General features: G+C 40.0%; 1 protein-coding gene across 4 annotated transcripts in view; it reads left to right on the forward strand.

The window, feature by feature from the left end:
- DHX9 (DExH-box helicase 9) overlaps positions 1 to 10,335 on the forward strand; it is a 35,106-nt gene extending 24,771 nt beyond the window's left edge. For all 4 annotated transcript variants that reach the window (XM_070940946.1, XM_070940948.1, XM_070940947.1 and 1 more), the window contains 9 exons: positions 208 to 360; positions 731 to 891; positions 2,302 to 2,413; positions 2,625 to 2,786; positions 2,910 to 3,037; positions 4,370 to 4,599; positions 8,189 to 8,304; positions 8,700 to 8,903; positions 9,478 to 10,335. In XM_070940946.1, the coding sequence (XP_070797047.1) occupies positions 208 to 360; positions 731 to 891; positions 2,302 to 2,413; positions 2,625 to 2,786; positions 2,910 to 3,037; positions 4,370 to 4,599; positions 8,189 to 8,304; positions 8,700 to 8,903; positions 9,478 to 9,760 (1,549 nt within the window). In that variant the 3' untranslated portion in view covers positions 9,761 to 10,335. The remainder of the gene's footprint in view (positions 1 to 207; positions 361 to 730; positions 892 to 2,301; positions 2,414 to 2,624; positions 2,787 to 2,909; positions 3,038 to 4,369; positions 4,600 to 8,188; positions 8,305 to 8,699; positions 8,904 to 9,477) is intronic.
- Positions 10,336 to 14,782: the final 4,447 nt, after the last annotated feature.

Consider the following 14,782-nt stretch of genomic DNA (forward strand, 5'->3'; position numbering starts at 1 on the left):
CTGTCACCTGTTAAGGCTAGTAGGGTTCACAAAATTGTATCTAACATTGATCTTGCCATGCATTGCAGAATATTATCCCGTGCTTTTTTTTCTTTTTTTTCCTTTTTTTATAAATTTGAATGCTGCCTTTTGTTTGTGAAAGTGATCTACTTTCTTTTTCATCCCAGTGTTAAGGAGTTAATTTAGTATTTTTTTCCAACCCCACAGACAGAAAGTTAAACTATTCACTGCTCATAACAACATGACCAATTATGCCACTGTGTGGGCCTCAAAAACAAATCTGGAGCAACGGAAAGGACGGGCTGGTCGTGTCCGTCCTGGATTCTGCTTTCATCTTTGCAGCAGAGCACGTTTTGATAGGTAGGCTCATATTCTGCACTTCTAGATATTCTGGGGTCTGTTAAGTAATTGATGTGGAAAAACAAATTGAAACCCAGATTAGAGAATAGAAATTAAGTGTATGGGATGGGTGTTATTTTGTGTGTGTATGCATTCATGGGTACTGTGTGAGCCAACAGCAAATTTCTTACAGCATTAATAATTAATAGCTATTAGACAGTAATAGTTAGGCAGGTTTATGTATTTGTTGTATAATACAGATATATAGTTTTTATGAAGAGTTGTGGAATGATGAGGTAAATATTAAAAACAACTTGGATATCATTATTAGCAAGAGATTGCAGCATGAGCTGTAGAGATGAATATATCCAAAATGTCCCCTCTCTTCCAGACTTGAAACTCATATGACCCCCGAAATGTTTCGAACACCACTGCATGAAATTGCTTTGAGCATCAAGCTGCTAAGATTAGGCGGGATTGGACAATTTCTGGCCAAAGCTATAGAACCGCCCCCTTTGGATGCTGTGATTGAAGCAGAGCATACACTCCGAGGTATCTGTTGGATTGTCTTGTCAATGAAAGTACGGTGTATATTTTCATAACTCCCGTTCATTGGTGAAATGAAATCCAGTTTATTTATTTATCCAATTTATATTGCTAACCATCTAGGCAAGAACCTGGGCAGCCAAGAAGAGAGGAAGTATGGGACTATTAAACCAAGAAACTAAATAAAGCTAAATTGAGGCTTAGTAAAATGAATCACATACTAATATTTGTATGTATATGTATGTATATGTACTATATGTATATCACAATCATATACTAGAGCCCCCATATTAACATCCCAACATCAATAACTGGAGCAAGAGTCAGGCTTTCTTGGACTTGCAAAAGGTCAGTAGAGTAGAGGTATCTGTATTTCAGGGTGGAGGCTGTTCCATAGGGCAGGATTAATGCTATATAAGGTAGTGAATATGTGCTAGTGTTGTGGTCATGACATTTAGAAGGGCACTCAATGTTTACCTGGGCATAAAACTATTAGTTCATATAGTAACTAGGAATAGCTTAATGTAGGTAGTTGTTAGGCTTAGCATCTGTTTCTGATGTCTAAGTTCCCCGTAGCAGTTCTATTGCTTTCCATCAAATTGGTGGAGACTGTTAACTATCTTTGCAAAATCCCAGAACCGATTTAATTTTTTTGTTCCTAAAATGTTGTTGCCTTTTGCATTCCCAGGTCCTGTAATTTCTAGGTCCCTTTCTGAAGTGCCATTCACACAGATCTCTTTCAAAAAACCTTTTGAGTTGTACTTTTCATGTTGTACTATGGCTTTGCCATAGTACATAGCACTATGATCAGTTCACAACAAAATTCCCACAATAGGATGGTTTTCTTCGTCCTAACTAATCCTTTCTTAGGGGTTTGATCAGCTGTGGACCTTTTAATTACCAAAATTGTTATCCAACAACACAAATTGCATTTTTCTTTATCGCTTGACTCTGCTTATACTGGTCTGTTTTGTATTGGTCTACACAATAAACTGAATTGAAAACAGAAGAGGAGTTGAATCACTTGAAGTATAGATTTGAAAACCACTCATTCGTGCTGTTTTATGTCCATTTCAGAATAGCAAAACTAAATGTCTAATCTACTAAATTACATTATAACTTCAGTCAGAGATCAATGCCTGAACAAAAATAATATGCAAAAAAAGAGTGTTTTCACAACTCTGTAAGAATGGTCATTGCAAGGACCAGATAACAGTGTCTAGAATTGACCTTTATATTTTCAACAGTAATCAGCCCTCCTTCCCTTTTAGAAAATTAATGAGCAGGGCAGCAGCAAATGTATCATTCTTCATTTCAAATCCATCTTCATAATTTAAATATTTCACCAATTGCAATAACTGATGAAAAAAAATCAGTTGAAAACTGTACTAGACTTTACTTTTATTTTTATTTCAGAGCTTGATGCCCTGGATTCCAATGATGAACTGACTCCCCTTGGGAGAATTTTAGCAAGGCTCCCCATTGAACCTCGACTTGGCAAAATGATGATTATGGGGTGCATATTTTAGTAAGTGATAATAACTTCAAAAGTAACTGGAGGGAAAAGGAGGGGGACTCAGGATGAAGAGAATTATTATTTTTTTTAATAAAGTCATGTTTACCCAGGAGCAATAAAGTGAATCCCACCAGCAGTCTTTGTCTCATTTGTTCCTTCTGCTCAACAGTGCCGTTTGTTATATTGCAGTGTAGCTCAGCTAATTCTGTGCTTTTTCTTTCAGTGTTGGTGATGCTGTATGTACTATCTCTGCTGCCACCTGCTTCCCTGAGCCATTCATCAGTGAGGGTAAAAGGCTGGGTTATGTCCATAGGAATTTTGCTGGAAACCGGTTCTCCGATCATGTGGCCCTGCTCTCAGTCTTCCAAGCCTGGGATAATGCAAGGTAATTTGATTTAGGGCAATTCACAAAACATCTTACTTTTTATATATATATATATATAAAACAACCTCAGCATGTTACACTTACATGGAGCAGCTTGACTGATTTTTACCCATTTTCTTGCAGAATGGGTGGAGAAAATGCTGAAAGTCGTTTCTGTGAGTTTAAGAGACTCAACATGGCAACACTCAGAATGACCTGGGAAGCCAAAGTACAGCTGAAAGAAATTCTGGTTAACTCTGGATTCCCAGAAGGTTAAAAAAAAAAAAAAAAAAAAAACTTAACTTTGTATGAATATATAAAGGAAGTCCCTGTTATGAACCATTAGTTTTGCAACCATTCAAAGATATGAAAAAATAACTTTATGGCCCATTTACGATCTTTGCAGTGTCCCTCAATCACATGATCACTATTACACTCTATGTATTGTCCTGTGCTTTGGGTTTTTTTCTTTTTTCCTCACTTGCAAAATAGAAAGCGTGGAGTGTGATTTCAGAAAAGTAAACTGATTACTCTTCTACACATCAAAAGCAATGAAATCATGCCAGCAACTGAGGACTAGGAGCCAAAGGCACACTACGCAAATACATTACTTTCTCTCCAATCTCTCCGCTCTGCAAGGGTGGTAGGGAGGGAAAAAATGCAAGCGATTTCCATAGACAGTCTTCTTTGCCTAATCCTTCCACAAATGTCCCCCCCCTCCCATTTAGCAGAGAGATTAGAGAGGAAGGAATTGCAAGAGAGTAAGCTCTTTGCTGTTCTATACATCGAAAGCAATGCAGTTGAGTCAGCAGTAAAGGTCAGGCAAAAGAGAGATTGCCTATAGAAATTGCTTACTTTTTTTTCTCCCCCTCCCCCCTTGCAGAGCAGAAAGATAGGAGAGGAAGAGATTTCAAGTGAGTAGTATCAAAAGGGGATGCTCGTGGCTTCCAGTTAATGATCACTTAGTTTAGCAGTGGAATTGCTGGTCCCAATTACAGTCATTAAGTGTGGACCACGAGTAGCTATTTGTGATAGCACTTTTGTATATTCTGAACCTGATAGACTAAGCTGTATTTCTTATTACACATAAGTATTCATATTTAAGTTTTCTGGATGTAGAGGCTATAGAAAGTGTGTGTGTTTGTGTGTATCTGTGTGTGCATCCCCCCCCTCCCCAAACATACAGATACTCAGATAACTTGTACAAAGTCTTGTGATTTCTCTGCAGAAATAATTTCTATCATTTCATGTTACTTTTAATCTCATTTTGAAGTAATTTTCATAAACACAATCTAGATTTCAGAGAAAATGAAAAGAATTTATGTTCTATACATACTTAGCTGTGTCATAAAGTATATTGGGTTTTTTTGGCACTGAGGGGAAACTAAGTTTTCATTGTAATTATAGTAAAATAATAAGTAATCTTTAATTTATTCATTGCAAACAAACTATTAAATAGAGTATATGTGTACTTTGAGTTCATGTATTCCTGAATAACAGGCATGGATTGAAAAGTTTCAAACATTGATATAATATTCAGTTTATATAATTAGTTTTATGTATTGGTAAGATGCTGAGAAAAGCCCATTTTTGTCTCTTTCTAGAGAGTTTAATGACTCAGGTGTTCAACAACACTGGACCAGATAATAACCTGGATGTTGTGATTTCTCTGCTGGCTTTTGGCTTGTATCCCAATGTCTGCTTTCACAAAGAAAAGAGGAAGATTCTCACTACCGAAGGGCGTAATGCTCTCATTCACAAATCCTCTGTTAACTGCCCATTCAGCAGCCAGGATATGAAGTATCCTTCTCCTTTCTTTGTTTTTGGAGAAAAGGTAAAATTATGGGGGGGTGGGGGAACCCTTGGACTATCAAATGTCCATGTAGTTTTTGAATATTGAGACATTAGGTGGCATACAGATATATCAGAAAGATGCCACTCGTGAATCATTTTGTATGCAGAACAGCTGGTTTTGATTGATCAGTGCCTGGCCTAAAATTGACCTCTTTTTATGGACTAGGCAGGGAAGGAAAGAGAAAGAAAATAAAACATCATCAGGGGAAGAGGGAAGGTGCAGGGAGAAGGAAGGGAAGCTGCTCCGAAAATAGGATTGAAAGAATATGCCGCATTGGAAATTGTTAAGCAGAGAGGGAGAAATACAGGTAGTCCTCAAGTTACAAATGCAATGGAACCTGCCCATTCCATTCGTAACCTAAGGATTCGTAAGGAGAGAATTTTGTACTTTGAACGGGATCACTCCCTCCTTTTGCCCACACATTTGCTAATCGAATGCGAGGCTTGTTAAGTGCACACAAGGTATTTCGGGATGGGGAAGGCCATGGGCCTAATGATGGAACAGGCCACTTGCCTAAGACCACCCAAGACCTCCCCGACCCATTGAAATACCTCATGCTCCCCACAGTTGCTCCCCCCAACCTAACCTGCTGCACTGGGTCACTTACTGTGTGGAGATCTAGCAAGCAGTGTCCTCTCCTGACTCTCAGCCCCGCGTGCCCCTCTGCAGCTCTGTTTAGACCTTGCCTGGCACATTGCAGGCCAAAATGGAGCTTCTGAGGGGTGGATCTGCCCCTCAGAAGCTCCATTTTGGCCTGCAACATGCAGGCTGAATGTTGCAGAGCCTCTGCGGTGGTTTGTAAGGGCAAACAACTGCCGTGGTGTTGCAAGATTTATAGTTTTTGGACTCGTTTGTAAATGCTAGGGGGCGCTTATTGTGTAACTTCAAGCATTCGCTAAGGGAACGCTTGTAACCTGGGGATTATCTGTATTTACCAGATTTGCCCCACCTGGATTTTGTTTCATTCAGAACCTAGAACAAGAAGTCAGAATTTTCATTTTGTCAAACAGTGGCTGTTTTGAAATGCATTAGCAAAACCTCTGAAACATGCTGGTTTACTGCAGATTCAAAACAATTTATTTTTCTCAATCATTCACACTCCTGGTGATATACACTTGTTTTCCTAATAAAATGTTCCCATCTGCATGTGAGGATTTCCTGTTCATTATTAGCATGTATTATAAAACCTAATTTTCTTTCAGTTTGATCAGCACACATTTTTATTAATAAATAATTATTTTGTAACAATTCCAAATTTGCAAAATGGACTTTATGGATTCTGGGTAGATTGAACGCGACCACATGTTTGTTGGACCCGTGTCCCTCCTGGTTAGTGCTGGCTTCCCGGGAGGTGACGCGAGGCTGGCTCCAGGGGATTATAAATGCTTCATTGGGTGAGGGTGTCTTCCCCGCCGCCCTTAAGGAGGCGGTGGTGAGGCCCCTCCTCAAGAAGCCTTCCCTGGACCCGGCAATATTGGCTAATTATCGTCCAGTCTCCAACCTTCGTTTTGTGGCGAAGGTTGTTGAGAGTGTGGTTGCGGGACAGCTTCCCCAGTACCTGGATGAAGCGTCGTATCTGGATCCGTTCCATTCGGGTTTCAGGACTGGATACAGCACGGAAACGGCATTGGTCGCGTTGGTTGATGATCTCTGGAGGGCTCGGGACAGGGGCTGCTCCTCTGTCCTGGTCCTGTTAGACCTCTCAGCGGCTTTTGATACCATCGACCATGGTATCATGCTGCACCGGCTAGAGGAGTTAGGGGTGGGGGGCACCGTCCTACGGTGGTTCTCCTCCTTTCTCTCCGACCGGTCGCAGTCTGTGTTGACAGGGGGGCAGAGGTCGACCCCGAGGCCCCTCGTGGGGTGCCGCAGGGATCGGTCCTCTCGCCCCTTCTGTTCAACATTTATGTAAAGCCGCTGGGTGAGATCATCCGTGGTTTTGGGGTGAAGTACCATCAGTACGCGGATGACACCCAGCTGTACATCTCCACCCCGGACCACCCCAACGATGCCCTTGAAGTGATGTCCCAGTGCCTGGAGGCCGTACGGATCTGGATGGGGAGAAACAGGCTCAGGCTCAACCCATCCAAGACCGAGTGGCTGTGGTTTCCGACATCCCGATATAGTCAGCTAGTGCCATCGCTGACTATTGGGGGCGAATCATTGGCCCCCACGGATAGGGCCCGCAACCTGGGTGTTCTCCTGGATTCACGGCTGTCGTTAGAAGAGCATGTGACGGCCATGTCCGGGAGGATTTTTCATCAGGTTTGCCTGATCCGCCAGTTGCGTCCCTATCTAGATCGGGACTCCCTACACACAGTCACTCATGCCCTCGTTACTTCTCGTCTGGACTACTGCAACGCTCTCTACATGGGGCTCCCCTTGAGGTGCACTCGGAGGCTCCAACTGGCGCAGAGTGCGGCCACGCGGGTGGTGATGGGAGTGACATGGAGTTCCCATGTGACACCTCTCCTGCGCGAGCTGCACTGGCTCCCGGTGGTCTTCCGAGTGCGCTTCAAGGTTTTGGTTATCACCTTTAAAGCGCTCCATGGCTTAGGACCTGGTTATTTACGGGACCGCCTGCTACCACCAATAGCCTCCCACCGGCCAGTACGCTCCCATAGAGAGGGGCTCCTCCGGGTGCCGTCGGCCAAACAATGTCGGCTGTCGGCCCCTAGGGGGAGAGCCTTCTCTGTGGGGGCACCTACGATTTGGAATGAGCTCCCCCCGGAGATACGTAGGATCCCGGATCTGCGCACCTTCCGCCGCGCGCTTAAGACTTTTCTATTTTATCAAGCTGGCCTGGCCTAAATCTTCCCCCTTTTTAAATGTGGAAATTTTAAATTTTTAAATTTTAAATTCGTCTTATTTATAGGGGTATGGGTAAGGCGTTTTAAATTGGGGAGCCATTTTAGATTTAATTCTGTTTTAAACGTATTTTAATTGTTTATATTGGATGTTTTTAATTTTGGCTGTTCACCGCCCCGAGTCCTTCGGGAGAGGGGGCGGTATAAAAATCTAATAAATAAATAAATAAATAAATAAATTGACTTTGAAGAAATTGGGATCTTGTTTCCTGCTTATGTATTTGTTTAATATTTCAATTACTCCCCTCCATAGTTACTCTGAGTGACTTACAGATTAAAAGTTCAAAGAAAATAAAATTTATCAAGGAAAAAAAGGGACAATGGCTAAAATCTTAAAAGTAAAACAGAAACCATCCAAAGAAGCTTGGCCCCCACTTCTAGTCCAGTGTTTGGGAAAACAATCAGATCTTAAATAGATTATGGAAAGTCAGAAGAGTGGGAACAGTACAGCTCTCCCATTCAAATATTAAGCAGATTGAAGCCCACTTAACTTTTTAAAGATCTGTGAAGGTTAGGTGGCTGCCATCATTTGCTGGGACAGCACATTCAAATAAGTTAAAGCATCACATAGATAGTGGTTTTAAATACTACTTGAGGACATCCAATGTATGGGAGTTCAATACCTCTGAGCACTTGGGTAAATAATAAAAAGTTGTTATATTTTGTATTATACAATTGATTATGTATGCATCTTTCTGCAGATCCGGACACGGGCTATTTCAGCCAAAGCAATGACTTTAGTGAGCCCCTTACAGCTGCTTCTCTTTGGCTCAAAGAAAGTGGTATCTGATGGAGAGATTATTGTATTAGATGACTGGTATGATCCTTTGGCTGACTTTACATGATAAAGGTGGCATGAGTGGGCAGGGGGATTGCGAAACTTAATAGTTGGTTTCATAACTGAAAAAAAATTCATAAGGAAAAACATAAACTCAGATTATTGCTGTTTTAAGTGGCATAATACTTTATTTAGTAGTTCTTGTTAAATACATGTACTTTTTATTGCTTGAAAAAGAGATACATACACTACTGTGCTCTGGTTTCTTCTTCATTGCAAATGAAACTACTGTTTATACAGTGTAGTGTGGTTTTTAGAACAAGATATTCAAGTTCTCTTGTGTATTTTTTAGGAATCGCTTTTTATAGAAGCCTAAGATACTTAGTAGATAGAAAAAGGAATTGTCATTTGCTAAATTGCTTTCTTTGCTTTAGGATCAAACTGAGGATGCCGCACAGTGCAGCTGCCTGTATTATTTCTTTGCGTGCAGCAATGGAAGCGCTTGTAGTTGAAGTAACAAAAAATCCAGAAATCATCAGTGAATTAGACCATATCAACAAACAGATGCTGAATGTAATTTGCGAAGTCTCCAAACCCTTGGCTGCTGGAATTAATCTTGCAGTAGGTGGCAACATGAGGTTAGTTTCACGATGTGAGATTAGAATCATTATGAAATGCTTATTTTTTAATAATGTGGTTCTCCTGAGGTTTGAAATAAGTCTCCTTTAACCAGAAATTTTACAATATATATTTTACAAGTACATTGTGATCCTGCAACTGGACACCATTTATAGCGAGTATAAAATTGAAATAGACAGATACATAATGATTAAACATGGGATCCACAGGAATCCATATTAGCAAACTACTTTGACAAAGAATAAAACAAGTGTAACAAAAAGAATTTAAAAATAAGATGGCACCAGTCTTTAGTTTTTTTTTAAAATGTGAATTTTAAAATATGGTGATTATGGGACACTATTCAGGTACATATATGGATAAAAGTATATTTTTTATAAAATAACAAGTAGTATAGGGAATTTTTGACTGTTAAAATTATGATCAAAATGATGTCTTAAAGACAAAGGCAGTTTTCTTACACTTCTAATTACTTAGGTAAAGTAAGTGTTTCTTGGTAAATATACATAATTGTATATTTGGAGGATTGCACTTACTCATCTTTGTACAAAGAATTTCAATTTTTACTCCTAGGTTTGGCGATGGACCTCGTCCACCTAAAATGGCTCGATACGACAGTGGAGGTGGCTACAGAGGAAGAAGTGGAACTGGCTACAGGGGGGGCTACCAAGGTGGATATGGAGGCGGATATCGTGGTGGATATAATTCTTACCGTGGTGCTGCTGGGGGAAGAGGATATTCAGGGGGGGCTGGAGGTGGATTTCGAGGTAGAGGAAGTTTTCAAGGTTCAGGTGGAGGATACCAAACTGGAAGAAACAGAGGTGGTGGATTTAGAGGAGGGTGGAGTGGCTACTGACAAAATGCTAGTGAGTATGTGTTGCACATTGAATCTAAAGCTGAGAAAGAGCTTAAAGAAGTTCAGTCCTTCCTGGGTTCCATGGTAAGCACCTGATCTCTGGAAAATAAGTTTAGGGTCAAGATGTTGCCAATAACCTGTTCCATTCTAAAGCATCATTTTGGCTAATTCAAAGCATAGGCATCCTTAAATGTTAGTAATTCCAGAATAAAAGTATGCATGAACTTGTTTTATTCCATACATTTCTTTATTTGTAATACAGATCTCTTCCTATTTTAGTTCATCATATTTTGGAATATTTTAATTCCAAATTATATTTATATACAGTATTCACATTGCTTTAACTTTGTATGTTTATTTTGATCCTAATGAAGTTGTTAATTTTTAAGGGATTAGTCCTAGATGTAGACTTGAATTTTTGATTGTTAGTTGTATCATCAAAAATTGTATGAGTTGATTGATGCCTTACTAGGATTGCCAGTTAGGAGCTTAAAGTTCTTTATCTGTTCAAATGTTTGTCACATACAGCAACTTCTAAAATAAAAATAGTACAACTCCAAAAATGTCATAAAATACAGATGATGTCATTTTTTGAAAACCTGCCATGTAGCTAAACTGCCAACTCAGAATACATGATTATGTATCTTTTCCTAACTAGAGAGTTCAGCCTCAACTACAGACATTCTTTGGCTTAGGACCATTTGTTCAGTGACTGAAGTTATGACGATAATGAAGGGTGGTTATGCCAACCCCTCGGAGTTCCAGCCATCCCAGTACTCCGGTGGTCAAGTAATTGCAGTCTGGGTGCTTGGCAACCTGTTTGCACTTATGGCTCTTGCCAAATGCCCTGTGATCCTTTGATTGCCATTGATCACCTCCCATGCCGGTATCCCCAGAAAGCCAAAAGGGAAGATCACAAGTTACTGGGATGTGTACCCCACACCCTGTATGCTTGTACTGACCATTTGTGCATCCTGTCCGATCCAAGCAGCACCTTTTGCAGTCTTGTGGTTTCTAACTTGATGCCTTAATCACTACACCCAACTGGTTCATATTCTAATTGGCACGAGTTGAGATATTTGTACATTTTTGGAATATATACCTCCTGTTTAGTTACATTCTTGCCTAATTCCAGTCATTTGATGGTCAAGTTGCAGGCACTGTAATAATTGATTATATTTATTGGCTGTTCCCAGTAGGATAGAAAGAAAATAGGTCCGAATTGATTAGAAACTTGCTGTTATTGTGCCCATGGTTAAATAGAGTGACAGGGCACAATGTGAAAACTGTCATGGAATCAGTCCTGTCTGATTGAAAAGGTCCTTGCACAGATTATCAGAACTCTCCTATAGCCAGTGTGAGAATCCCCAGGAAGAATAGCATTGCTTTAAATCAATCTGTGGCTATGTGGACCATTTTTTTTTCCTACCAGGCAAGTACTTGAGAAAGGTACTAATTGCTGAGTGTCTTTGAAAATGTACACCAGGATTCCAGATTGTTATTTAATGTGGTAATACCGGTAGGTTGGACTAGACAACCGATATGCAATTGGGGTGTTTCCCCTTTTCTTGGTGTATGGGGGTGTGTGGGTTGGGAAGGGTGTCTGAAGAATATATAAGAGGTGCAGTGCAAGTCAGGGATGGTTCTGGGGGTTGGGGAGTGCAGGTCAGAAAGGATGTGACGGTGCCCAAGTTTCATGGGTCGGGGAAAGTATCCAGGAGGGCTGTAAGGTGTTGAGTCAGGGAAGGCATGGGGCAGCACAAGTGAGGAAGGATGCATGCATGGGGTCCACAAAGGGTGCTACATGGATTGGAGAAGGCGCACAGGGATAGCGAGCTGAAGTTGAGAAAGCACAGGAAGCCAGGAAAGGTGTATGGAATTCCTTTCTCCCTGTTCCCCCCACCCTTCCTTCCCTCCAGATAGGTGAATGGCTCCTGCTGGGGTGGTGGTGAGGAATGAGGGGTTGCAAGATTGGCTGGGGAGGTCACAAAACATTTAAAATGAAGATCATGTGACTGCAGCAACAGCCAGTAGACTGAAGCAGCCACCGACTTCCCCTAATTTTATTTCCTCAGGAGTCATAGGTCCTGGATTTTGTTCACATTCTGTAATTTATTCTATTTGAAGTATCTTGCTTCAAAAACTGTTGCCCTATGATGCATCCTTTTAAAGATTATGGTGAGAGTTTTAGAAGTAGATCGATATTGGGAAAAAGCTGTGCAATGCAGTGTGACATGGATGAGCTGAACTTCATAGATACAGCATATACCAATTGTATTTTCATAGAGGAATCGGAACAGGAATTGTCAGATGTCCTAAGAGTAAGGAAAAGGTAAAGGTTCCCCTCGCACATATGTGCTAGTCGTTCCCAACTCTAGGGGGCGGTGCTCATCTCCGTTTCAAAGCCAAAGAGTCAGCGCTGTCCGAAGATGTCTCCGTGGTCATGTGGCTGGCATGACAACACCAAAGGCACACGGAACAGTTACCTTCCCACCAAAGGAGGTCCCTATTTTTCTGTTTGCATTTTTTTACATGCTTTCTAACTGCTAGGTTGGCAGAGCTGGGACAAGTAATGGGAGCTCACCCTATTACACAGCACTAGGAATTCAAACTGCTGAACTCCCGACCTTTTGATTGACAAGCTCAGCATCCTAGCCACTGAGCCACTGCGTTCCTTGTCCTAAGAGTAGAGATATAAAAAAGACTAATGTGTTAGCTGATAGCACATATTTAATTTTTCAAATACCTAGGCTGTTCAATTTCTGTATCAATAACTTTCACAATCACCAATGTACTTGAAGAAATAATTATGCTCAAATGGCTTTCACCAGTTTATTAATGCTGCCTCTGGAATGTATAAGTCTGGAAAAAATACAAGTATTCAACATTTCTGTGGAATGGAAATATGGATAGGTTGCCTATGAAACCTAAAAGTTGCGTGATCAATTGTGGAAGCAGGACATGATAGATAAGGAATCAGCAGATCATAGATGAGAACCATACCTTCATTGATTTGGGAATGGATTATCATGGTTCCTTGGATGACTGCTGAAAAAGCAAGCTGTTTGGTTGAAAGCTAACAAACCCCCCCCCCCCCAAATATTCCTAAATCACCCAGACTTCAAGCAAAGTCATTATGTTCTAATGTCACAGGACTTATAGCATCTGCTCAAGACAGAAAACTTTGGAAGGGACTTGTTAGCCATGGCCAACCAGCTCCATCAGTAATATCCTACAATTTATAAAGATGTCTGCACTAGAACACATGAATTTATGAATGCAATTTCTTGGAGACATCATTTTCAATGTCATCAATTGTTTGAAAATGAACTAGATGCTGGGTTTTATCTATTTTCATTTTGCTAACCACTCTATGCTCATCTGAGCAGAAATGTATAAATCAAATCTCTATGTACCTCTTTAATACTTCTCAGCCATAATGAGTTAGGATAGTATATATTGGGCCAGCTACCTGTAGCTCTGGAGCCGCATATGGTTCTTTCATCCCTCTGCTGCAGCTCTGTCACCAGTTGGCTCCACAATTGATAGGGCTTTTGGTTATGACAGGTAGAGAAAAAAGGACACCATGCTAGGAGACTCTATGGTGGGGGAACCGGACTTCCGGTCAGCAGAGGAAACAGGACCCTGCACTAGGAGATTCTATGGTGGGGGAACTGGACTTCCGGTTGGCTCCAGAATTGAATGCATGGGCTTCCAGTTAGGACCTTTTTGGCTCTGAGTGTTTAAGGTTGCCGGCCCCTGGTATATACCATCCCAAATGCCTTACAGCATTCTGCAACTAGGGGTTCAATCACCTTGCTATAGAGAGAGAAATCAAATAAATATGGCATATAATTACATATATAGGAACACACAATAGTGGCTATTTGAGGAAAATATTGTGTTTTTCAGAATTCTTTTTTCACCTAATAAAAAGTTCATTATATTCATTTATTTTTCTAAGTTGATTATGGCTTATGTTCACTGGCCTCAGGGGATAAAGGTCTGAATGTAGACAGATCTGATTTCTATGTGATTGGGCTCATACATCACATTAATCCTCAATGTGGATGGCATTTTAACTAAGTGATTAATTCATTAAAATAATTAAAATGAATTAAAGTTGATTAAATCAGTAAAATGCATTTACTGCATGTTTATTAGGGTTTAGCCTTTAGGGCTCTCACAAACAAATCAATTTTTTTTAAATGTAACTTTTGACAGCACAAAGATTGAATTTATTGCCATCACTTCTGCCTTATATGTCTGGGAATGGTTCCAAACCTTCCAGTATTACTATGTAAAGCTCAAAGAACTGTGGCTGTATAAGAAGAGTTGGATTTACTGGAATATATAATCCTTTATCTTTTTTTTAATGTTAACAGTATTGCAATTTTTTAAGAACAAAGACATTAGTTATCCCACTAAATATGTCATCTATAAATCTGTTAAGCATCCTCTCTTCCTTCAAAATAATAAAAGATTAAAAATCCCATTCAATTCCTCTCTCCAATTTGGTAAAGAATGACTGATGAGCACTTTTTAAGTCTGATTTTTGAGGCAGCCTTGTATCTACAATGGATGATATCCTAGTCTGTAATATAGACAGAGAAGTCCTTATCGCAGCTTTACAAATTAGGACTATTTCTAAGGATGTAGTTTCTCCCTTATTTTTTAAATTTAATATAATGCTTAAGTTTTATGGAAACTGGTAAAAGAAAACTTCTATTTGTCTTCTTTCTAATATTGCTAATTATAATGTAGTAAAAATAAAATTGATAAGCATAGTAGATTCAATGAAGAATTGGTTTTAACTTTTTCCTAAAGCCAGTCTATCCTAATCTTTGAAAGATTACATTCCTAGGTAACAACGTATATGAATATGATGGAAGGGTACATATAGAATTCAATCCTTTGATTTATTAAATTACTGATACAGGAAATTATTAGATAAAAAATAAGTTTAAATGTATTCATACCACACTTTTCAGTTTTCTCCTTACCTATGAAATGTTTATAAAG

The sequence above is a fragment of the Pituophis catenifer genome, unplaced genomic scaffold (assembly GCF_029215685.1).
Source record: "Pituophis catenifer annectens isolate HBS135680 unplaced genomic scaffold, rPitCat1.0.hap2 SCAF_3, whole genome shotgun sequence".
In the NCBI taxonomy this organism is placed as follows: Eukaryota; Metazoa; Chordata; class Lepidosauria; order Squamata; family Colubridae; genus Pituophis; species Pituophis catenifer.